This window comes from Cnephaeus nilssonii (assembly GCF_951640355.1).
Source record: "Cnephaeus nilssonii genome assembly, chromosome: 6".
Taxonomy (NCBI): Eukaryota; Metazoa; Chordata; class Mammalia; order Chiroptera; family Vespertilionidae; genus Cnephaeus; species Cnephaeus nilssonii.
In genome coordinates, this window is record NC_137077.1 from 59864355 (window position 1) to 59889352 (window position 24998).

Here is a 24998-nt window from a genome sequence, read left to right on the forward strand (position 1 = left end):
CTGAATTGTAAATAACCTATTGAAAGGCCCAGGCATGCTTTACCTCATTGAAGTCTTTAGAACTCTATGAGGAGATGCACTTTTTCCTGTTTTGTAGAAAGGGCTCCCTCGGGTCTGCTAGCTGTTCACTTGGCCCCAATTTGAAAATGACAAGATTGGAATACAAATCCAGGTTTTTCCAAATACAAAAGACAGTCATTCCTTGCCCTTTAAGGCTAATGAGAAAGCTAGTAAGCAAGCAGTGACAATCAGCACTTAGGAGGGGCAGTTAATCCAGTTTGGGAGAGTTAGACAATAGGGATCAAAGACGCCTAGAAAGACGTGACTTCTAAGCTGAATTCTGAAGGACAGGTAGGGGTTAACCAAGTAACAAGAAAAGAGCATTGTGTGCAAAGATGAAAGGCAGAATGTCACCGGCCTTTGGGGTTAGGGTGCCAGTTGGTGAGGAGTCATTCACTAGTGTTTGGATCTTGATCCTGAGGGCAGTGGGAAGCTGCACTGCCTTGCTGTTAGTATGACAGTAACCTTAAGAGAGGGGCCCAGGCTTTCTTCTTCAAGGCTCTCAGCACACATTTGCCATTGGATTCCGGCAGGCCCAGGGGAAAACAGAATAGTAGGGGGTCCTCTAACCTGGATCTGATCCTGGCCTCACCGTTCCTTAGACTCTAAGGCTTAGAGGCTGCTTCCACCGCCCTCGCCTGATCCTCCTGCCCTCTTTAGGCTCTGGTCTTCTTTTGTTATGTTAATTAAACCAAACCCAAAAAAGCCTTTTATTGGGAGTAGCAAGGCCTGGTGTACCTATCTCATAGGTCTTGAAAGAATAAATGTGATTTTCACATTATTTAAAGTTTGTTTCTTGTTTCCTCAAATATTCATTCTATCAAAAACCAAGTTGTCTTTTGGGGTTTATCATATTCTTATTTGAGAATGTTAAGACACTATTTTATGAAAAAGTCATTACTTTCTGGAGACTTAAAAATATTCTTGAGGATAGTATTAATTTATTTGTCAATTTTTATAGCTATTAAAAAACACTTTTTGAAATACATTTCTAAAATTGACTGGGAAGAGCAGTGATCTGTAAAAGGCAGGTCGGCCATTGTTCAAAAGCTAAATTGCCAGGTTTTCACTCCTATCTCTTCTCTTTACATTTGACTTCTCTTGAAGTACTTGTAGACACTCCAATAAGGGTATTGAACTCTGAGGTCACTACTTAGCCAGGCATTCTAATTTTTTTAAGCTTGTGATATTGATAAAGGGAAGAGGGCAAATTATTAAAATTAGCATAATCTGGATTTGTCACTTTTTTCATATAGTTGCACAATTGCATTTTTAAGTATGTACTGAAGATAGTACATAACATTTCATAAATTAGATGCTTCTACTATTTCAAGTAGAAAAGAATTTTTTTCTGTACTTTATTGATGATCTTGAAAGAAGAAAATTTGAGAACCTTAATGGCGTACTTTGGGTTTTTAGAAATTATACATTTGTGGAATATTTAGCAGGCTCATTTTTCTGAGACTCTAGGCTCTTTTAGTTGTAATTTGGATAATTTCAAAAGAAGCTTTTTTAAAACACGTGTCTTTGCATAATGTTACTCACTTGTTATAATATTCTAGATAAGCATCTATTTTGATCAAGTATTGTTTTCTTTCCACTTTTTTGTGTGTGTTTCCAGATGTTTGTGGATTCTTCTGTGGGATTAGAGGGCACGTCTGTTGTAATCAGAAAACTCCAAGTATAGCAGCAGGGATGGATGAACAGGCTCTTTTAGGGCTAAATCCAAATGCTGATTCAGACTTCAGACAAAGGGTAAGTTAAGTTTGCTTAATTTTTTAAACCATGTTACCACAGGTTTGCATTAGAGGACTTGAATACAAAATATATCTGATGATACAGGTTTAATTTGGGTAGAAATGAATAGAGATAATATAATTTGAGGTATCTGAATATATTCTGAATACAGAAACACTGAGGGTTGTGATTTATTTTCTGTTAAGTTGGCTCAACAAGTGTTAAAATCTCATGGGATTCAAGGTAGGTGTTTATGTCACATTGCTAATCATTGATAATTATTTTACAATTGTAATACGAAGGATTGGTTAAGGGACTTTCCATAGTAGCAGACATGCATATTTTATTTTCCCAGTGCATGGCTCTGTCTACACAAGTTGTTTAACCCTTGCATTAGTGATATTTAACATCCTTGTTATTTAGTCCAGGCAGACATGTAAATGAGCAGTTATGATATGCCATGTCCTAGCTTAAAGTGATCACATGACAAGGAATCCAATATTAAATAATGCTCGGATATTTGGGTTAGCATTAACAATTAAACATAATGTAGTCTACACCTATAATTATGACATAGTTAGATGATAAAAGAAACATCTAAAGAACAAGCCTATAATTAAATATTTAAAGATGTGGGCAGTTTGAAGTCTAGGATAAGTGGAAGGAGAGGCATTTTCTTTCTTCATTCTACTCTCATAGGAAAGGATATCCTATCTAATAAAGAGGGGATATGCTAATTGACTGTCACACCCTCAAATATGGCGGCACCCACAGCTACAAGATGGCATGGCGGCGCCCAGTCCCCTCAGCCCCACTGGGGCGGCAGGTGTGCAGCACGGCCGGGCCCGCCCTAGGCGGGTCCAGCCGCTCTGTGCGCCTGCCTCTGGAGTCCCCCAGTCCCCTCAGCCGAGGTGCAGGCAAGCCTTGGATGGCGGCTGCCCAGCCGCCCAGGGCTGCCTGAGTCTCAGGTAACCAGGGCCAGCCGAGGCTTGTGCTGCTGGCAGTGGCAGCAGCAGAGGTGTGATGGGGGCATTGCCTTCCCCTGATTGCCGGGTCGCCTCCTGCCCCTGAGGGCCCCCAGACTGTGAGAGGGGGCAGGCTGGGCTGAGGGGCCCCTCCTCCAGTGCATGAATTTTCATGCACCGGGCCTCTAGTCTTTTATAATTTTAAATGAGGTTAACAGTTTTACTAAATGTTAGCATTTTTAGTTGTGCTTTTAAGCAGAAATTTTTTAAAATACTATTTTTTTTTTTTTAAATTAGAGAGAGAGGAAGGGAGAAGAAGAGAGAGAGACATCAATGAAACAAACATCAATGGGCTGCCTCCTGTACACCCTCCTAGTGGGGATTGAGCCTGCAGCCGGGGCATGTGCCCTGTCCAGCAAACAAACAAACCTCTCTGTATAGGAAGCAGCGCTCAACCAACTGAGCCACACTGGCCAGGGCTAAGCAGAAATTTTCTTAAGTAGTAAAAAAAATTTCAAGTACTTTCTAACGTAGCACCTGTTATGCCTCTGCTGTTCAGTGACCAGCCCTATAGCTAGAGGGAAATAACAGGAATTGAGATTTAAATAGCTAGCTAATTACAAGATATCCAACTGGTTAGGACATCAAAAGACATTAAAAGTCTATGTCTTGTTTATACAGACAAATATTTGTCTTCATCAGAGTTTAAGCTGCCCATCTTTAAACCCTTAGTCACATAGTTGAAGCATCCTGGATCTTTACCTGATTCTGGCTTGATATTGCATGGTTATTGTAATAAAAGCCTTAAGTGTTTAGTTATTAGCCTTCTGTGTTATTCTTTAGATTCCTTTTTAAAAAATTTTTGTGTTTTTTATTAAATTCCTCCATCTGACAAATTTTTTAAAAAGTGCCATGATGACCCAGTTGGTATGACTCAGTGGTTGAGCATCCACCCATGATCCAAGAGGTCATGGTTCGATTCCCTGTCAAGGCACATACCTGAGTTATGGGCTCCATCCCCAGTGCGAGGTGTGCAGGAGGCAGCAAATCAGTGATTCATCGTTGATATTTCTCTCTCTCTCTCTCTCTCTCTCTCTCTCTCTCTCTCTCTCTCTCTCTCTCTCCTTCTCCCCTTCTCCCTTCCTCTCACCAATGTTTTTTAAAAAAACATTTTTTTAAAAAAATGCCATGATTTTCTTTTCAGAAAAGTAAAACCAAGAAATTGTTAGTGTTTTTAATATACAGAAGTTACGCTTTTCATCAATAAAAATGGGTTCTGTCAATCACAGGCATATGTGGTTTAGGCTTCATTTGATATCACATTCAGCCAGCCTGAGTAACAGGATGGAAAAGGAGGAGTCTTAAGGAAAAATGAGTTCTGATAGTCCTGATGTTAGAGTTCAGTAGTGGGGATCTAATTCAGCTTGGTGGTAAGGAAGTGACTGCCAACCCACATTCTCAGTTCTAGTTCTCTGTTTTCTGCATGGGCAATAAAAGGAGCTGATTTATCTCTGTTGGCACTTAGAGACAATAGGCCCTCGGAAAGAAGGTATGAGATAGAAGAACAACATGATAAAAGCTTTACTTGTTCGTCATTGCCAGAAAAAAATTTTTAATGCTATTAACAGGGATTTAGAGTGCAAAGACTAGTTTAAAACGGAAAACTTTCTAGTTATTGACTCACTTTTTAATGTGTGAATAGAATATCTTTCTTTGGCTTAAAACTTGCTGTTATTTCAAGAGTGGTATGTCAGTAACAATTCTACCAGCTGAATTCCCCACCCTCCTTTTTTTGATAAGTGGTAATGCAACTTACAGGATTAACTTCCACCTTATCACCTGCCCTGCCTTTGAGATATTTGTAAAGGAAACCCTAGATTTTATGAAATATTGTTAGATGACAACTGAGCTAGATTCTTTTGCAGCTGCTTGGATTCCTATATTCTTAGTTCCTGAAGATATTATTTATACTTTAGATAGTATTTGGTGATCTTCATCTACTCACCTTCATTACCTTGGTTCTCTGTCAGAGGGAGCAGCCATTGAGACCACGAATGACGACGCATTCCCTCATTCATGCAGTTACACAATACAGGAGATATCACCTAAAAAAGCAGGGTTTTTTTTCTTTTTTTCTTTTTAAACCTCTAATCCAAAGGAAAAAATAATTTTACATCTTGACCCAGTATATATGTAGATACATAAATGTATGTAAATAAATACATATAAACATTTATAACTAAAACAAGTTACACAAAATAGTAGTTATTCTTGCTAAGTGCAGTGCACTCTGATATTTTTAGTGTTTCATTCTTTAAATTTCTATTGAAAACTGATAAAATTATTTTTAACACTAATGGGGCACAAACATTTTTTTAAAATATTGACTAGTCAAGATGATGTATTATATAATTATACTAGAAGCCCGGTGCACGAAATTCGTGCACGGCGGGGGGTTGTCCCTCAGCCCAGCCTGTACCCTCTCCAATCTGGGACTCCTGGAGGGATGTCCGACTGCCCGTTTAGGCCTGATCCTGGTGGGATCGGGCGTAAACGGGCAGTCGGACATCCCTCTCACAATCCAGGACTGCTGGCTCCCAACTGCTTGCCTGCCTGCCTTCCTGATTGCTCCTAACCGCTTCTGCCTGCCAGCCTGATCATCCCCTAACCACTCCGCTGCCAGCCTGGTTGATGCTTAACTGCTCCCCTGCCAGCCTGTTTGCCCCCAACTTCCCTCCTCTGCCAGCCTGGTCACCCCTAACTGCCCTCTCCTGCAGGGTTGATCACCTCCAACTGCCCTCCCTTGCAGGCCTGGTCCCTCTCAACTGCCCTCCCTTGCAGGCCGGGTGCCTCCCAACTGCCCTCTCCTGCTGGCCATCTTGTGGTGGCCATCTTGTGTCCACATGGGGGCAGGATCTTGGACCACATGGGGGAAGCTATATTGTGTGTTGCAGTGATGATCAATCTGTATATTACTCTTTTATTAGATAGGATAGAGGCCTGGTGCACGGGTGGGGGCCAGCTGGTTTGCCCTGAAGGGTGTCCCGGATCAGGGTGGGGTTCCCTTGGGGCGTGGGGCGGCCTGAGCGAGGGGCCTGTGGTGGTTTGCAGGCCAGCCACGCCCCCTGGCAACCCCAGCGGAGGCCCTGGTATCTGGAATTTATTTTCCTTCTACAATTGAAAGGAGCCAAGCCTGCTGCTCCCTCCAGGGCGGCAGCCATTTCTGTGGCAGTTAATTCACCTTCTACAATTGAAACTTTGTAGCCTTAAGCAGGTGAGCCCGGCCAGGGTGTGCGGAAAGCTTTGCTTCCCCTGTTGCCGCCGTCAACCCTGGCCTGCTCTCTCATGCTCCATTCTGCCGCCATTTGTTTGAATTTGTTTACCTTCTATAATTGAAACTTTGTAGCTTGAGTGGAGGCTTAGGCCTGCAACGGCTATGGAAAGCTTGGCTTGCTCTGTTACCTGGGAAACCTTGCTCTCTGTGGCTGTAGCCATCTTTGATAGTGTTAATTTGCATACTTGCCCTGATTGGCTGGTGGGCGTGGCTTGGCTGGTGGGCGTGGCTTGGCTGGTGGGCGTGGCTGATGTATCAGAGTGATGGTTAATTTGCATATTACCATTTTATTGGAGAGGATACTTGAAACTGATAAAATTTTATTAACCAGTGTCACCCCAATAAATTTAATAAAAATATTGACTAGTCAAAATTAGGTTTCGCTAAAGCTTAATATTCCTTCTAATTCATCTCAAGGATTGTATCAGTATGTAATTACTTTAAAATCATCTAGCACTGGCCCTGGCCAATGTGGCCCAGTTAGTTGGGCATCGTCCTATGCACCAAAAGGTTGCCAGCTAGATTCCCAGGCAGGGCACATGACTGGTTTGTGAGCTTTACCACCGGGGATCATGCAGGAGGCAGCAGATCTATGTTGCACTCTCATGTCCATATTTCTCTCTCTCCCTCTCCCTTTCTCTCTAAAAATCAGTAAACTATTCTTTAACACGTTAAGTGCCCAGTCAGTCACCGGTGACTGACACTATACTTTCCGTCCAGAAGACAAAATAGGCTGGGTGCTTAACATGTTAAAAAAATCATCTAGCAATGTTTCTAGTGTATGTGTAAATTTTTGGCTGTTTGAGATACTTTTCATAAGTTGCTGAGATTACTATTTGTCCATTGTCATATGTGAAACGTGCATCTGTCATTGATGCCATTTACAGTATGGAAGAGCGGCAGAAGTCACTCCCCATTTTCCCAACAGTGGGGTAGACAGCACATGGACTTTGTTCTATATTCATTCTAGAGTACACTTGCTCTTAGAACAAGGCCCTGAATGCATGAATAGAGGGATGAGAAATGATTTAGCTATTTCCTAAAGCTTTGACCTTTTCAATTATTTGAGTACTTTCTCAAAATTCGTATCATGCAGTTGTACTCTGATTTTAATCTCACATTTTAGGGAACTTACATGATATAGTTGAATTGAAATAGTCTCTTTAATTAAACCAAATGGCATACAGTATGTTTTATCTTTTATAATCACCTCTTTAATAGCATATTTGCTATGAAATAGGAAAACACCCTTTATATATCATTTTTACTTGCTTTTGATGAGTACTTGTGTGTTTTCTCTCTTGAGCCTCCTAATAATCCTGTGAGGTCTGAAGGACTTTTTTGTATTGTTTCCTTTGCTGTGAGGAAACAGGTTCAACTTTCTAACTGATGGATTTGTTTTTTATTTAATCTTTTCTCTAAAATCATTAAGTGGCACATATTCAGAAGCCCCAATGCAAAGTTTCAGCCACTTTTCTTTAGATTCACTGATTTATTACTGGTTTGTGATTCACAGAATAATTTGTTTAGTGTTGACAGGGCATTGAGATTGACATTACAAATGCATTTTTGCTTTTTGTCTTACAGGCCCTGGCCTATTTTGAGCAGTTAAAGATCTCCCCAGATGCCTGGCAGGTGTGTGCAGAAGCTCTAGCCCAGAGGACATACAGGTAATTAAAACAAAATTTGCATGACTCTTATAATTTAAATTTCTGTGAACTTGACAGGACTCAAATTTACCTGTGTTTGGAGAATGTTTTCATAAAAACATTTTATGACCTGTGTTTTGGGAAATCATTTAGTGTAGAAATGAGAAAAATAGTAAACTAATAATTTGGCTCTTCCAGGATTGACTTTTCAGTAGAACTATCCTTTGCCTCATGCTGTGCACCTGACAGCATATCCGGACTAGAATGTAGTATATTAAAACTTCCTTATTTTCTTTTAATATATTTTTATTGATTTTAGAGAGGAAGGGAGAGAGAGAGATATAGAAACATCAGTGATGAGAGAGAATCATTGATTGGCTGCCTCCTGCATATCCCCTACTGAGCCTGCAACCTGGGCATGTGCCCTTGGCCAAAATCGAACCTGGGACCCTTCAGTCCGTAGACCGATGCTCTATCCACTGAGCCAACCGGCTAGGGCAAAACTTTCTTATTTTCTTATGATGTGAGTGATAGTTGGTTTTCTAAAGAGTTGGTAAATTATAATCTTAATTTTTTATTTTAATTTAAAGTATATAAGTATTCAATTACCAATCTTTATTTAAAATATGGAACGCTTCACGAATTTGTGTGTCATCATTATGCAGGGACCATGCTAATCTCTCTATTGTTCCAATTTTTAAAAATATATATATATATATTTTTTAAAATATATTTTTATTGATGTTTAGAGAGAGGAAGGGAGAGGGATAGAGAGAGACATTAATAAGAGAGGAAGTTATCAATTGGCTGCCTCCTATATGGCCCCCACTGGGGATCAAACCTGCAACCTGGGCATATGCCCTGACTGGGAATCAAACTAGCGACCTCTGGTTCTTGGGTCAGTGTGCAACCTCTGAGCCACACCAGCCGGGCTGTATTGTTCCAATTTTAGTATAAGTGCTGCTGAATCGAGCACTCACTTACCAATCTTGATGTTGGACCAAGGTCTTTTCTTTGTGTGTATGCTACTAGCATTCACTTTATCATTCTTACATTGATCAGACCCATAATCCATCCTCTACATTGAGGAATAATGAATGCAGGTTCCTAAACTTTTTAGTTATTTGTCCCCCTCTCTCCAAGTCTTATGGTTATCTAATCCACATTACATGTATACAAGGATTTCCCCCTGCAATGTGACTTCCTATGAACTCTTTTGAAAGCTTTTAACTTGATTTTTAAAAAAATAAGAACTCTCATCATGCTCATTAGTTTATATAATAGTTCATTAAATTACTTAATTACAAAAGAGGTGCAGCTGGCATAGTGAGACTTGGGGAAACAACCGACCCGCTGTAAGCAAACAACTTGCTTCTGTGAGTAGAAGTTCCTGGAGGCTAGTGATGACTCCTAGCGGAGTTCTCCGCATGCTGTGGGTATTAGTTACTACATTTTTACAGACAAAACCAAGTGTTTCAGTTTATTGAAAAGGTTGGTTTTGAGAACATATATATGTCTTAGAGTAAATAAGGACCAGCTCTTAATTAAAAGCTTCTTATAGTTTACTTTTTGAATGGAAAACTTAAGTCTTGTATACTTAGTTTAAGGCTTCAATGTCATCCATGATAAGGATAAAAACCCTAAGGTCTTAGAAGAGGTGCTAAATAAACCTAACTTTAAAAAACTCTTAAAAGATTGTTTCAGCCCTGGCCAGGTGGCTAAGCTGGTTGGAGCATCGTCCTGTACACCAAAGGGTGCCTGTTTGATCCCTGGTCGGGGCGATAATGGGAGGCAATCAATTGGTGTTTCTCACATTGATGTTTCTCTCCCTCCCTCATCTCTCTCAAAGTCAATGAAAACATATTCTCGGGTAAGGATTTAAAAAAAAAAATTGTTTCATTTATTTGGTTAATTCATGTTGTCTAAATGAAGATAATATCTCCATTCTTGTAGTGACCATTTAGCTTTATATACGAAAAATTTGTCCTATGACTAATCCTGGCTCAAACTAACTATCTTGGATGAATAGATAGTTCTTCACTAAAGGGACTTTGTCAGAGTTTGTAGCTAGCTCACTGCAACTCTGGCTCACCCCTAGAGAGACAAGTGAAAGTCAATAATTGGTGGATACTGATTTTTGCTCTCCTTTTGTAAGGGCAATATATTTGTACCTTGGTTTTCTGTATGAAGTTTGAGGCTAGACTTCTAGTCAGGTGATACCGGTTGTTTTGGATTTGGCGCAATAGAACTGTATAGGGTTGAATTTTAAGTATGACTTTGATAAACAACTCTGATTTAACTCCGTCTCTGGCAGTTCTACCATTTGTCATTTTAACACCTAGCCTTTAGGAGTTGTTCCAGGAATCCTAACATCTAGAATTTAGGGTGTGTGTCTTCTGTTTGCAAAGTACTATTCTTAAGGTGTATCTTAATTTGTTTGGTTGGTCTGCTTGCCAGATTTGGTGGAAATGTCGAATATTGTATAATATTTAAAATTCTCTTAGCATTTTAAACAAATAGATAAGGATATAATAAATGAGATCAATGAGTAGAAAGCAAGCCAAAGGTCTATTTTGAGAAACTTTTAAACTATTTTATTCATTAATATTTTATCTTTGATTTGTTTTCCCCAATTCATATTCTGCTTATTTTCTTTTTTCCCTAGTGATGATCACATCAAGTTTTTCTGCTTTCAAGTTTTAGAACATCAAGTTAAATATAAGTAAGTCTTTTTCTCACTGCTTGACTGAAGTTTGTGAGGAGAGGCCATTATTTAAAATTAGTTTTTTCCTTTTTAAAAGAAACCATAATACAGGTTGTAATTTAACAGTGTATGTGACATCCAGTTTATAGCTGTATTTTGATTTATCCCAAAGTGTTTTAACCTTTTGCACTCGGATGTCGAGTGTGAATCAACACGGTTAGCATTAGAATAAAGGAATCGAGAAAAAAGCAAGCGAGTGCAAAGGGTTAATAATACTGAATTTGTTGGTTACATATAAATATCCAACATTTTGCAGGAAAGACAAAATAGATTTTGAAAATATCAGAAGATGTAGCAACACCAGCCTGTGTTCTACATGGCAGCTCTCTGTTAGAGTTGAGTGGCAGCATGGGCACTAGCATTCAGAACCCCTGCTTTAATTAGGTAAAAACAATGAATCATAGCCCAGGAGACCCTTTGTTTGTCTATTGATTTATGCTGTAAACCACAGATCTCAGAAGATGGACTTAATTCCATTTGAAAAGATTGTGTAGCTGCCATTTTTTCTATGTGAACCTAACCACAAATTAAACTGATATCAGTATTGATACTCCATCTGCCACTCCCACACCTATCATTTTTCCTTAAAGCAAGTGATGAGAGAGAGGCATTATCAGTTTATTTTAGAGAACTTCAGATAATTGAGTGCTATACAAATTTTCCTTTTCAAATATATGAGGCCCTTATTTTTTAAAACTGCAGACACCAAATATAGCCATTATTTTTTTCTTTTCTGTTTTGAACAGATATTCAGAACTAACTACTGTTCAACAGCAACTAATTAGGGAGACGCTCATATCTTGGCTTCAAGCTCAGGTAAAATTGTAATTTCATTTAGTACCTCAAATTGCCAGGTATTTAAATTTTTATTTTTGCAAACGTTTGCAACTTTATGTCAAAAATGTGGATCATTTACCCTCCATTTCATCCTGTAACTTTCTTAGAAAATACTGGTTTTGAAGATCATGGGTAGATGAAAGCTTAGCAATAATTTTAAACTGTATGAATAACTGAAACTGTCATGCTTTCTATGACACATTGTGGAAACTTTGGTTTTAAAATGTTTTTTTGTTGTTGTTTTACTACTTGACAAAAGCGGCTTTTCTGTTCACTCTTAAAGGTGAGCTCCCTCCTAAGGGGAAGTAAAGTACAGCATAGGGAATATAGTCAATAATCCTTCTATATAATAAAGAGGTAATATACAAATTGATCCTCATGCCCTCACAAGATGGCTGCCTATGACCAGGCTGGCCAGGGCGGTTAGTGAGGGATGACCAAACGATTGAACAGCAGGCTGGGTGGGGCAACCAGGCCGGTGGGGGCGGGGAGGGGGGCAGTTGGGGGCAACCAGGCAGGCAGGCAGGTGAGCAGTTAGGAGCCAGCAGTCCAGGATTGTGAGAAGGATATCCGACTGCCGATTTAGGCCCGATTCCTGGGATAAGGCCTAAACCGGCAGTCAGACATACCACAAGGGGTACCAGATTGGAGAGGGTGCAGGCTGGGCTGAGGAGACCTCACTCCCCGCCCCCCCTTGCACGAATTTCATGCACTGGGCCTCTAGTATTGTAATAACTACCGTATTTTCCAGCGTATAAGATGACTGGGCGTATAAGACAATCCCCAACTTTTCCAGTTAAAATATAGAGTTTGGGATATATCTGCCCTATAAGATGACACCCGGCGTATAAGACGACCCCCGACTTTTGAGAAGATTTTCCTGGATTAAAAAGTCGTCTTATACGCCGGAAAATACGGTATGTATGGTGCCAGTTGGGTACTAGACTAATCAAGGGGGATCACTTTGTAAATAAGTGTCTAACTACTATACCATACACCTGAAATTAAATAAAATTGAATGTCAACTGTAATTGAAGCTTTCTTTTTAATGATAAAAAATGAAAAAAAAAACCCACATAAAAATGAGTCCTCCTGGACAACCTCTTTACAAAGACCCCATTTCAAAATGGCCAATCAAGTTCTTAATTCATAGTATGTTCTTACTTGTTAATTTTGGTTGATATACATATAAAGCAGTTGTATAATTAGAAATTTTATTTTCTTGTAAAGAGTAAGCAGCTAGAAGAAAAACAATTGAATTTTTTCCTTTGGAAAATTAATAGGAACTGATAAACTCTACGCCTGAAACTTTTCTCTAAAAGTGTGAGAATGGAAAAAAATAAAGTGTGAGAATAAGAAATAACCATTAGCACCTTTGTTCATTTGATTATTCCCCATCTGCTCAGTTGCTTAAATACTTTGGTCTTTTTTAAGCATATTTGTTGCACAGCTAATCTAAACCATGTTGAAGTTTGATGTGTTTTTTGCCTATTAATGATAAATAGGAAAACCAAGTGTTTGAAACTTTTCAATTTAAATTTCACGGACCGTTTCTCTAATTGTCAGATGCTGAATCCTCAACCAGAGAAGACCTTTATACGAAATAAAGCAGCCCAAGTCTTCGCCTTGCTTTTTGTTACAGAATATCTCACTAAATGGCCCAAGTTTTTTTTTGACATTCTCTCAGTAGTGGACCTAAATCCAAGGGGCGTAGATCTGTACCTCCGAATCCTCATGGCTATTGATTCTGAGTTGGTGGATCGTGATGTAGTGCATACATCAGAGGCAAGTAACTTCCCATTAATTTTTAGGTTTTTTGTTTTGTTTGTTTTCCTTTACTTTTATTTATTGATTTGAGAGAGAAAGAGAGAGAGAGAGCAACATCATTTTATTATTCCACTTATTTGTGCATTCTTTGGTTGCTTTTTATGTGTGTCCTGACTAGTGATTGAACCCACCACCTTGGCATATTGGGACACATTTGAACCAACTGAGCTACTCAGTCAGGGCCGAATTTTTAGTTTTTAATATATATTTTATAGGAGATAATGGGCACATAATAAAAGGAGCATAAGTCTTATTTTTGAGACAAAGTTTTTTAAGAATAATTATAGATTTACTCAGCATTTTGAATTTTGTTTTACAAAGGAACTTAAATTTGTTTCCCCCATGTAGGTTGAAATTAGGATATTTAGATTATTATTTTTTTTAACTAGGTGAGCACTTTCTCCTGTGAATTTGTAGGGATGTGATCTATATTTACTACTGCTATGAAGTCACTGACAGGAAGAAGCATTGCTTATGAATCAATGCTGGGTTCTTCTGTATTCTTGGTCACATAGACCATTGCCTTTTATAGTTTGTGACCTGATATAATCTTTTTTTTAATTGATTAATTTTAAAAAGAGGAGAAAGAGGGGAGGGAGAGAGAGAGGGAGAAACACTGATTCGTTGTTCCACTTATTTGTGCATTCATTGGTTCATTCTTGTATGTGCCCTCACCGGGGATCAAACCCACAACCTTGGTGTATTGGGACGACACTAACCAACTGAGCTACCGTCCAGGGCTTTGTCTCCTTATAAAGAACACAACAGAAATAGCTTAATTCAAGTGTTTATAATAACTTTAAGTTCATTGTGTGTCAAACATTTATAAAGGTTATTTTCATGCATTTAATTTATTGCCATTCTCTTTAACTTAAACATCATATCCTATGTAATAATAGAGTAACATGTAAATTACCATCACTCCGCTACGCCCACAATTGGGCAGCGGGAGGCTGGGGGGCAGGACTCGGGGTGGCCTATCCGGCCATTGAGAGGCACAGATCCGCTGCCACTGAGGGGGCTACGCTGCTGTTGAGAGGCGCAGGGGGCGGGACTCCTGCCCCCTGCGCCTCTCAACGGCCAGATCCGCGGCCGCTGAGGGGGCCTGCCGCGGACACCCAGCTGCGCCTCTCAACGGCAGGGTAGCCAGGTGTCTGCGGCAGCCCCCCTCAGCGCCTCTCTACAGCAGGGTAGCCCCCCTCAGCGGCCGCGGACCATCAAAAGTGGGGGAGCTGGGTGCCTGTCTGCTCTGGCATCAGCGAGCTTCTGAAAGGCCTGGTGCACCAGCGGATAGGCACCCAGCTCCACCGCCAAAAGCGAAAGCGTGTAGGGGATCCTACACGTGCATGATTCAATCATGCACTGGGCCTCTAGTTTGTATTATATTGAGCAATACTTAATTACTTAAGATTTCTAAGTAATGCTTATTTATAGTTTATATTTAATAGATCAAGTTTGGTACTGAGGAATAGAATGGAAAGAGGAAATAGAAAGAATCACCGGGTATAATTTTAGAGCTGATAAATAGGAAATGTGTTGAAAGTCTGGAAGTTTAGGGGTGAGGTAATTACTGTGTGCAACTATTCAGATGTCAAACATTATTTTGTGAGGTTCTCTGCTTTGATTGTGTATAAGGTGTTTTGTTTTGTTTTTAGGAGGCTCGTAGAAATACTCTAATAAAGGATACCATGAGGGAACAGTGCATTCCAAACTTGGTGGAATCATGGTACCAAATCCTGCAGAATTATCAGTATACTAATTCGGAAGTGACATGTCAGTGCCTTGAAGTAGTTGGGGCTTATGTATCTTGGATAGACTTATCCCTTATAGCCAATGATAGGTAAGTATAAGTCTATTTTTAAAATATTAGCCTGCAAAATACATCAGTTTGAAAACATAACCATTTTATTCCATTGCCAGGTTTATAAATATGCTGCTAGGTCATATGTCAATAGAAGTTCTACGGGAAGAAGCATGTGATTGTTTATTTGAAATTGTAAATAAAGGAATGGATCCAGTTGATAAAATGAAACTAGTGGAATCTTTGTGTCAAGTATTACAGTCTGCTGGGTTTTTCATCATTGACCAGGTCAGTAAATTTATATATAAAGGTTTTAAATTGTTAGAACAAACTTTCTATAGGATAGGTAGTAATACAGGTTAGGTAATAATTTAAATATGCTTTCTTTTTCTTTCTTCCTTTTTTTTTTTTTATGTTGGAAACTCCCCTTGAGATTATAATAATGACACACTGCATCTCGAAAGCCATAATATTTCTGTAGCATTTGTTTTAGGCAATGGATTATACCAGTTCTTAAACTTGAAAATCCGGGATGGTACCTTCAATTGTTCATTTCTAACAACGTCCTGGGTGATGCTGATACTACTGGTCCACAAACCATACTTGTAGCAAGAGACTATATTTACATGACAGTGCATTTTGACCAAAATTAGACTTGGTTATAATTGTTAATTTTCATCATACTTTTGAATGGTTACTTATTTGAGTTGTTAGAATTTAATTCCAACAGCTCTGAGTGTGGTAAATTAGTAATTTAGATACATAATTGGAAAGTTTTAATTTTAATTTTACCTATGATAGTGATAAAAAATTACTAAGAAATCGTATTGCTGATATGTTATTAGCATAGCTCTAGTGTTTTCCTTGCTGACGAACAGTATTGTTTTCTTATACTGCTAATAATTGGTTTATTTAATCCCTGGTAAAAGACCTAAAATAGTGAAGTTAAAAATATATTCCTATAGGAGAACATTATAAGGACAATTAATGAAAAACATTTGAGTTCTGGCTCTAACTGATATGACCTTAGGTAGGTAATTGTAATAGCAGTATCTCTTTGCAGCAATAGTTGAGGCTCAAATTAAATAGTATCAGAAAGGACTGTTGTAATTTGTTACACATACTTTAACTTTATTAAAGCATATTTACTGAATTCAGTAGTTAGAAGATTCTAAAACCATATGTCCCTATTTTTAAGCTTTTATAAAGCCAGCAATGTTTACAGTACTATAATCGTTAAAAACAGTTGTTTTAGCCCTGGCCTGTGTGGCTCAGTTGGTTGAGTGTTGTCCCATGCACTAAAAGGTTGCCAGTTCGATTCCTGGTCAGAGCACATGCCCAGGTTGTAGGTATTTTTTATTTTTATTTTTTAAATATATTTTTATTGATTTTAGAGAGGGAGGGAAAGGGAGAGAGAGATAGAAACATCAATGATGAGAGAGAATCATTGATTGGCTGCCTCCTGCATGAAGGGATCTAGCCCACAACCTGGGCGTATGCCCTGACCAGAAATCAAACTGTGACCTCCCGGTTCATAGGTCAAGGCTCAATCACTGAGCTACACAGGCCAGGCTGTGGGTATTTTTTTTTTAAGTTGCTTTAAAGAGTACTAGTTATAATAGTGGTAGAAGAATTCAAATTCTAAAAATTTCCCAGTCAAAAAGTTAGAATTGTTAAATGTCTAATGTTAGTTTAAAATTGAGTCCTATACTTGACACTTGATTCATTCTAAAGCTTAGGGTTTTTCCTCTTACTCTTAGGTGTGTGATTTTAAATTGAGGACTGCCTTGATTCCTTTCAGGAAGAAGATGTCGACTTCCTTGCCAGATTTTCTAAACTGGTAAATGGAATGGGACAGTCATTGATAGTTAGCTGGACTAAATTAATTAAGAATGGGGATATCAAGAATGCTCAAGAGGCACTACAAGCTATTGAAACAAAAGTGGCGCTGATGTTGCAGCTACTAATTCATGAGGATGATGATATCTCGTCTAACATTATTGGATTTTGTTATGATTATCTTCATATTTTGAAACAAGTGAGTCTTTTTTTTAACTTTTTGTCCAGTAGATAATATAGGAGAATCACAGAGAATTGGAAAATAACAGGAAAATGAAAATAGCCCTAATTTTAACACCTAATGACATTTACTGTTAAATATTAATGTATTTCCTTTTTCTTTTCTTTTTTTAAACCTTTTAGCCATAAAACAAATTTCCAAGTTCTAAAATTCATAAGACTAATAACAGCTTCAGAATTAATGATAGGTTTAGGTTATTTTTTTATTTATTTTTGGATCGTATTTATTTCTAAATACAGTAAATATGTTGTTAAACATAGTTTATTATATTAATTAAATATAAATAATTTTTATACAATTAAAATTTTCCCCCAGAGAATTACTTTCAATAAGAACTTAAAATGTAGAGGGTATTAGTCTCTATATTATAGCATGTAGCCTTTTTAAGAATTAGTAACTTCTCATTATAACATTAGGTGAGAGAACCATTCTTATTTTATTTATATTGGATTAGTTTAATCAAGTCAAGCTTAAAATAATTTTTTTTCTACACTGAGTTTAGCTTCTGTTTGTATAAATATAACACGTCTCTGTGCATACTTGAAGACATTTTTGGCAACAGGGAAAGGTATGAAGAAAGTCAGGTCACTATTGGTAATCCTACTGTGTATCTCATAATGGATTCTTAGGCCTTTTTTGCCTATTTATGATCTTGCCTATTTAAAAACAAGGCAAGATCATACTTTACTGTCCTATAACCTGCTTCTTTGCTAAAAACATTATAAGTATCTTTAAAAATCAAATTCCTTTATGTCTTTGCCTGCATGTCAAGTTATTTACTAGAAATGGAATTGCTAGATCTTAGGTACATTTTAAATACAGGATGGGACAAAAGTAGGTTTACAGTTGTGAGTATGCAGAACACAGAATTTATTCTTGTGTTATTATTTATTAATTATTGTATTTTTTCCCACAACTCTAAATGTACTTTTGCCCCACCCTGTACAGAAAGGAGCTGCCAAACTCCCCTCCAGAAAAGTTGTGTGCATGTTTTTAAAAATGTTAATCTATTAGAAAAATATTCTGATGAGTAAGTATAACTTTAGGAAACCTAATAAATTATTGCTTACTTTTTAACAGCTTTCAGTGCTCTCGGATCAGCAAAAAGCTAATGTAGAGGTAATTGACTTCTTTTTGCTTCTTTTAAACTGCCTTTAAATATTGCTTAACTTCTAATTTTATGAAATTAAAAGGAGACTGACAAAAGGTATTTTATTCTTAATTATAGGCAATCATGTTGGCCGTTATGAAAAAATTGACTTATGATGAGGAATATAACTTTGAAAATGAGGTAAGAATTTTGCATTGAGGAGAAATCAGTTTTAATTTCATTGTTTACTTACATCACGTTAATATTTCAAGTTTTGATTATTTTAGAGTTCTTTAAAACAAGCTATATTTTAAAAATTAGCCTGATTATATTAACCTCAACTTTAGGTAGAATTAATAAAAGCCTCATAATCCTTCACATTTGGTACTTTTTAAAAACAGTCTTTTTAAAAAACATTTCATAGCATTGATCTTTATAAAATATTGACAATATTTTTGGTGATCTTATCTTACTTTATATTTAACAAGAGTGATAAATTGAGGCCCAGTTGGTGGACCTCAGATTATAAATGTGTATGGGAGAGTGAGAATGAGGTATTTAACGGCCTGGACTTGTTCTGGTTAGAAGTCTTGTCTAGGATTGCTAGAGAGTCAGCTTCCCATCAAACACAAGGTCATCAGATGCTTTCTAGTAATTCAGTCATGACGTGATACTGTTTAGTTGTGTGCTAGTGTCCTATTCCTTTCTTGGGGCATTCAAAAACTTTGGACTATAAGGATAATGGTGATGATAATCAACACACTGTGTACTTAAAGCACCAGGCTCATTACAGGTAATAGCTTCTGTCATACAATATTACAGTTTTTACAGTGCACAGAGAGATACAAGGATTATAAATAAGGTGCTGAAGTTCTCACAAAACCCAATGTGAACCTCTTCTGACTCTAGATTCTTAACCATAATTTTCTTCCTGTACTATTTCTGTTTCTGGCTTTCAAGATCTAGAGCTATGTTCAGAAACACTTATTTGTGCCCTGACCGGTTTGGCTCAGTGGATAGAGTGTCGGCCTGCGGACTGAAGGGTCCCGGGTTCGATTCCCGGTCAAGGGCATGTACCTTGGTTGCGGGCACATCCCCAGTGGGGGGCGTGCAGGAGGCAGCTGATCGATGTGTCTCTATCATCGATGTTTCTATCTCTCTATCCCTTTCCCTTCCTCTCTGTAAAAAATCAATAAAATATATATATTAAAAAAAAAAAAAAAGAAACACTTATTTGTGAGCAGGAGGGGAAGGTCTAAGCCTAGTAAGTTTTCCTGTATACATGAATATTGATGAAATAAATGAAAGTACTAAATTTGTAAGTGCAGAAAACTAATGACAGTTCACCATTTACGTGAGTTTTATGGTCTTTTATGTTTTTAAAATGAGAATTTTAAAATCCATCATAGGGTGAAGATGAAGCCATGTTTGTAGAATATAGGAAACAACTGAAGTTATTGTTGGACAGGCTTGCTCAAGTTTCACCAGAATTACTGCTGGCTTCTGTTCGTAGAGTTTTTAGTTCTACACTGCAGTAAGTGTGTTATTGTTTTGGTAACAGTAACAGGTCATCTCTTTCCTTTTCTCCCCGGTGATGATTTACAATAAGTGATTCACTACTTTATTAATCTGTGTGACTTATTAAGATTTTATGTGTATCTCTGAAACAATGCACTTATCATCTTGATTTTTCTTGATCCTTGAGGGGAAACACTACTCTTTAGAACATAAATAATAAAATGGGTAGCATCAGTTATTTTTACTTTTTGGTATACATTATATTGCCTGGCAAAGTTAACAATATCTGCCCTATCTGGTTTGGCTCAGTGGATAAGGCGTCAGCTTGTGGACTGAAGGGTCCCAGGTTCGATTCCGGTCAAGGGCACATGCCCGGGTTATGGGCCGGATCCCCTGTGGGGGGCGTTCCAGAGACAGCCAATCAATGACTCTCTCATCATTGATGTTTCTATCTCTCTCCCTCTCCTTCCTCTCTGAAGTCAATAAAAATATATTTTAAAAAAATTAATATCTATGACTTAACAATTTAAAAGGCTTTTGTTGGTGTCTTTTTATCCTTTGCATCACTAATTTTGTATAGAAAGTGTATGTTCAGATCTCAGTAACATATTATGCCTTTTTAGGAATTGGCAGACTACACGATTTATGGAAGTTGAAGTAGCAATAAGATTGCTGTATATGTTGGCAGAAGCTCTTCCAGTATCTCATGGTGCTCACTTCTCAGGTGATGTTTCAAAAGCTAGTGCTTTGCAGGATATGATGCGAACTGTAAGTATACTGAAAATAATTTATTTGAACATAATTTTCTGTTTTCACTACAAGCTAATGGGAGTTTCTTGTTAGAGTTTAGTATCTGTTAAGAGGGGGCATTTTGATGTTACAATAAATAAGATTTCTTAACTTTTTCTTGCTCCAGTTGGTAACATCAGGAGTTAGTTCCTATCAGCATACATCTGTGACATTGGAGTTCTTCGAAACTGTTGTTAGATATGAAAAGTTTTTCACAGTTGAACCTCAACACATTCCATGTGTACTAGTAAGTAAACATTTTGCTTACTCTCAATTTTTGTTATTTTCCCATGTATTTCATTCAGCTAATGAGCAGATAGTATTCTGTTTTTCTTTTATAACTTTTTCCACAGCCAGAGGTTCTCAAAAACTCTTTTGTTTGTTTGTTCTCAGAAACTCTTGAATGCACTGACGCTAATCCCTCTTCCATTAAAAAAATTTCTGTCTAATCAGTCACCTAAAATAAGTCCTAAGGACCTATTCGTGTGTTGAGTAAGGTTTCTTGTTATATACAGTATCTGGTTCCTGCCTTCTAGAAGCTAAGAAAAAATGTTTGATGTGAATAAAAATGTTTCACAAGAGTAGCAACAGGAGTTTTAAATTAAGTGCAGCAAGAGTAAAAGGGTCTCTGTTTCCTTAGATGGCTTTCTTAGATCACAGAGGGCTGCGGCATTCCAGCGCAAAAGTGCGGAGCAGAACTGCTTACCTGTTTTCTAGATTTGTCAAGTCTCTCAAGTAAGTACGAAATTTCAGCTGTTATGTTTTATTCTTATATTTAGGATTATTAAATAGAACATATAAATTATCTTCTAAGAGCCTGTGGTAGATTTGGTTCTTTCTGTTCTAAGGCATTTTTTTAAGTATTCCTTTTTTTGTATCATGATCTTAGGATTTCTTTTCATTCTCATTAATTTACTTCATTCATTAAAAAGTGAGTTGTTTGCATACTTGTATATGTGACACTAATCACTAATAACATTATGTATTTACTTAACCAACAGTTTTATTGCTATGGATCAGTAGTCTATGGCTTCTTTGAAATTCTAAAGAATATATCCCTTGGAAATACATATTTAACCTAACCTGTTTTATATTCTTTACTAGTACCAGTTTTTGGCATGAAAACTATTCATTCTTAGGCTTATAAGGTTGTAATTTTTAAAAATCATCATTAGTTTTAATCACATGTGACTAGCTTAGAACTGAAGTTGTTTTTTTCTGCGTTAAGGGGGGGGATTTAGTATTTTTAGAAACTTTTCAAGCACTATTACTTACGTTATTGTAATTTTCCTTTTTGCCTTTATTCAGTAAACAAATGAATCCTTTTATTGAGGATATTCTGAATAGAATACAAGATTTATTAGAGCTTTCTCCACCTGTAAGTATCTATTCTTCCAAATTACAGATTTTGAGGCCACATATACCTTTAGCACTAATACTTTCATGGGCTTTTTTTAAATGAGGGTGGTGTATGCAAGGGTTAGTTCTGTTTACTAACACGGTTGAGATAGCTATAATAATAAAAGCCTAATGTGCTAATTAGAGCAGACGTCCTTCTGGATGTCCTTCCGGACGAAGCTGGGGCTGCAGCCGCGGGATCGAGGAATCCCGATGGCTGCGAGGGAGGGATCCAGGCAGCCGCCCATGGCTGCAAAGGCCTACTCTTGCACATATTTCATGCAACGGGGCTCTAGTAGTAAATAAAACAGTAATAGAAGTAGAAAAGAAGCAAGAATTGACTGACAAATTTGGCAATGTGAGAAATAATCTGCTTTCTCTATACTGTTCAATGTTGATGAAGTGTTTTATGGAGAAGGAAAAATTCAGTTTACAAATTATTTAATACTATGATCATATTGGGCCTTCTCAGTGACTACTACTGATAGACTGAAGCTTTTCTGTGTTTAATTTTTCAGGCTTAGGATAAAAAAAATTTTTATGCTGGTTTTTCTGAATATTTTGATGTCCATTTCACTAGAAAGATTTAAGTTGGGGTACTTTGTAAGCACATCTTGATGGATACTAGTACATGTTTTTGTTTAAAACAAATACTGACATTGACTCAATTTTTTTCCACTTTGATAAAAAATATTACTAGAGCTGCCATTTAAAAAGTGTTGAACAAAAATAATACTTTTGTTCTTTTAAGTAAATACCAGCACTTAGGGTACACAGCTTATATAATTTCATTGCATGAAAGGTTAGTAGTGAATTATATGGTTAAATTATCTTTGCCTACATACTAGAAAAGCTGATATATTAAAGTACTTTACCCGGTTATTGCCAGTTTTCCTTGACAGTTCACTGGTGACCCAATTTTTGGGTACCTTATATTTCTGTAGCACTTTATCTTTGTATTCTCAACTCCTAGAGCATTGATTAGTCTTAGTGGTACTTTAAAAGTGCTTTAGTTATTTCTAAATTGGGAATTTCTTTTTTAAGAAATGAGAAATTCTTTTATAATAAAACTATGACATAATTTATCTGATTTTAGACAAGGTTTTATATATTTCTTAATAGGGAACTTGAGTATTGGACCTAGAAGGGCCTCTGATATTTCCCCACACTCCTCTTGGCCTCCCCTACTGCATAAAAAAAAATAGCAAAATTCAATAAAAGTGACCCATATATGGGATGCCTGCTTATGCCTGAATGAGATCTGTTTTTTATTTGCAGTCTTATTTTCAAACATTTTAAAGTAACAACGGTTGTGAATGTGCATATGTATTTATTGTGTGGTTTTTGTTGTTATTCAACTCTTAAACACTCTTTAAAATATTAACTTGTGTGGCCTTTGTACTAACGTTCTAAGTACCTTTGTACATATCATTTTTAGCCACCTAACAATCTTACAAATAAGAGTTTTACAAGAGAAAACAAGGTAGAAGGATAATAATTATGTTATGACTATTTGCAAAGTCTTGAAAAAGGAAGAATTAGACCCACAATCTCTTTACCTCTACTTCAGTTTTCTTTCTGTTACATCGTCTTGGGAGAAAATTTGTTTTTATAAGCACTCAACCTACTTTTTAATAGTGAGTTGATGTCATAGATTACATCTCCTCTCGCTTTTGCACTTACTTTGCTTAAATGAGTAGACCTAAATACAGAAAAACTTCAGTGAGACTAAATTTTATTTCAGGAGAATGGTTACCAGTCTTTGTTGAGCAGCGATGATCAGCTATTTATTTATGAGACAGCTGGAGTGCTGATTGTTAATAGTGAATACCCCGCAGAACGGAAGCAAGCGTTAATGAGGAATCTGTTGACTCCACTAATGGAAAAGTTTAAAATTTTGTTAGAAAAATTGATGCTGGCACAAGATGAAGAAAGGCAGGCATCTCTAGCAGACTGTCTCAACCATGCTGTTGGATTTGCCAGGTGAGTTAAAATTATTAAGTGAGTGTCTCTACACAGACAGGACCATTTATTTGTCTGCATCTTTTAGAATTGGGCACATATCCAAGATTCCAAAACTGGATTGTCTAGAGAATTATCTAAGCTTTCTTTTCTAAATCTATTGAATTAGAAGACTTAGCTGAAGAAGTGAATAGATTATGTAACATTCTGCATTTCTGTCTTGACAACTGAGTCCTTAACTTTGACTTCTTTGATGTACATTGATTGTGTATTTAAGGGCATTAGCTAAAGTGTTTATATATCAACTAGAGGTCCATTGCACAAAGATTCGTGCAATAGGCCTTCCTTCCCCTGGCTGCCTGCACCGGTATTCCTCTGGCACCCGGGACCCAGACCTTTGCTCTGGCGGGAGCCTTCAGTCTTCACTCCAGCTGGAGCGCCACTCCTATAGCTCCCTCCGCCCCCCTGCCCTCACCCTCATAGCAGGCGTCCTGCCGGGCTGCTCAGTGCCTTTATGCGTGCTGCCCAGAGGCCTGGAGCAGCTGGGGGGCGGGGCAGCCACCATCTTTGTTGGGTTAATTTGCATTTCTCACTCCTGGGCATCACGAAGTGACAATTTGCCTGTTTCTCTTTTATTAGTGTAGATTACTAATTGGGAAATCTTGGTGTTCAGTTTTGGTATCTTAAAGAGAAGGTTCTGAGACTTCTTTTTACCTGTTGCATTGTGTCCTGAAGACCACCCAAGCTGTTGTTTCTTTCTCTCTACCCATAACTGTTATTGGCAAACAATAACAGTATTTAAGTTTTAGTGATTGCTTATTATAAGCTATATAAAGAAGTTGCTCTATGGAATATTTCAATGCAAAAGTTAATATTAGAGAGTTGTAGAAATAACTTGATTCTAAAGATTGTTTTCTAAATTTAAATGGGTAGTTTGCAGATTATGTAGTAGGACAGCCTGGTCATAGTAAGTGGATTTCCCCCTGCTTTTCTGCATATTTCATCAGTAGGATTTTAATAAAACATTTAGATGGATTCAGATTAGAGGGATTATAGTAACTACATGTCATTCATTTAGAATTGTCTACCAGTTTTGTTAGTTTTGTAATTTGTCGTGCATTGTTTTTTATTACTTCATAAAACTTTCAAAGAATAAAGTTAAAAATAGTTGCCTTATTTTACTTATC

The 24998-nt window shown here is 37.4% G+C and overlaps 1 protein-coding gene across 2 annotated transcripts in view; it reads left to right on the forward strand.

The window, feature by feature from the left end:
• The window catches only part of XPOT (exportin for tRNA), a 43537-nt gene that overhangs the window by 1810 nt on the left and 16729 nt on the right, over positions 1 to 24998 (forward strand). Inside the window, exons 2-17 of one of the 2 annotated variants that reach the window (XM_079773636.1) lie at positions 1682 to 1815; positions 7684 to 7766; positions 10411 to 10467; positions 11256 to 11325; positions 12913 to 13131; positions 14829 to 15013; positions 15094 to 15262; positions 16776 to 17012; positions 18135 to 18173; positions 18283 to 18345; positions 19554 to 19678; positions 20286 to 20430; positions 20579 to 20698; positions 21092 to 21186; positions 21760 to 21829; positions 23594 to 23832. In XM_079773636.1, coding sequence (XP_079629762.1) covers positions 1756 to 1815; positions 7684 to 7766; positions 10411 to 10467; positions 11256 to 11325; positions 12913 to 13131; positions 14829 to 15013; positions 15094 to 15262; positions 16776 to 17012; positions 18135 to 18173; positions 18283 to 18345; positions 19554 to 19678; positions 20286 to 20430; positions 20579 to 20698; positions 21092 to 21186; positions 21760 to 21829; positions 23594 to 23832 — 1976 coding nt within the window. In that variant the 5' untranslated portion in view covers positions 1682 to 1755. The remainder of the gene's footprint in view (positions 1 to 1681; positions 1816 to 7683; positions 7767 to 10410; positions 10468 to 11255; positions 11326 to 12912; positions 13132 to 14828; positions 15014 to 15093; positions 15263 to 16775; positions 17013 to 18134; positions 18174 to 18282; positions 18346 to 19553; positions 19679 to 20285; positions 20431 to 20578; positions 20699 to 21091; positions 21187 to 21759; positions 21830 to 23593; positions 23833 to 24998) is intronic. The other variant, XM_079773637.1, reaches the window with a different exon arrangement.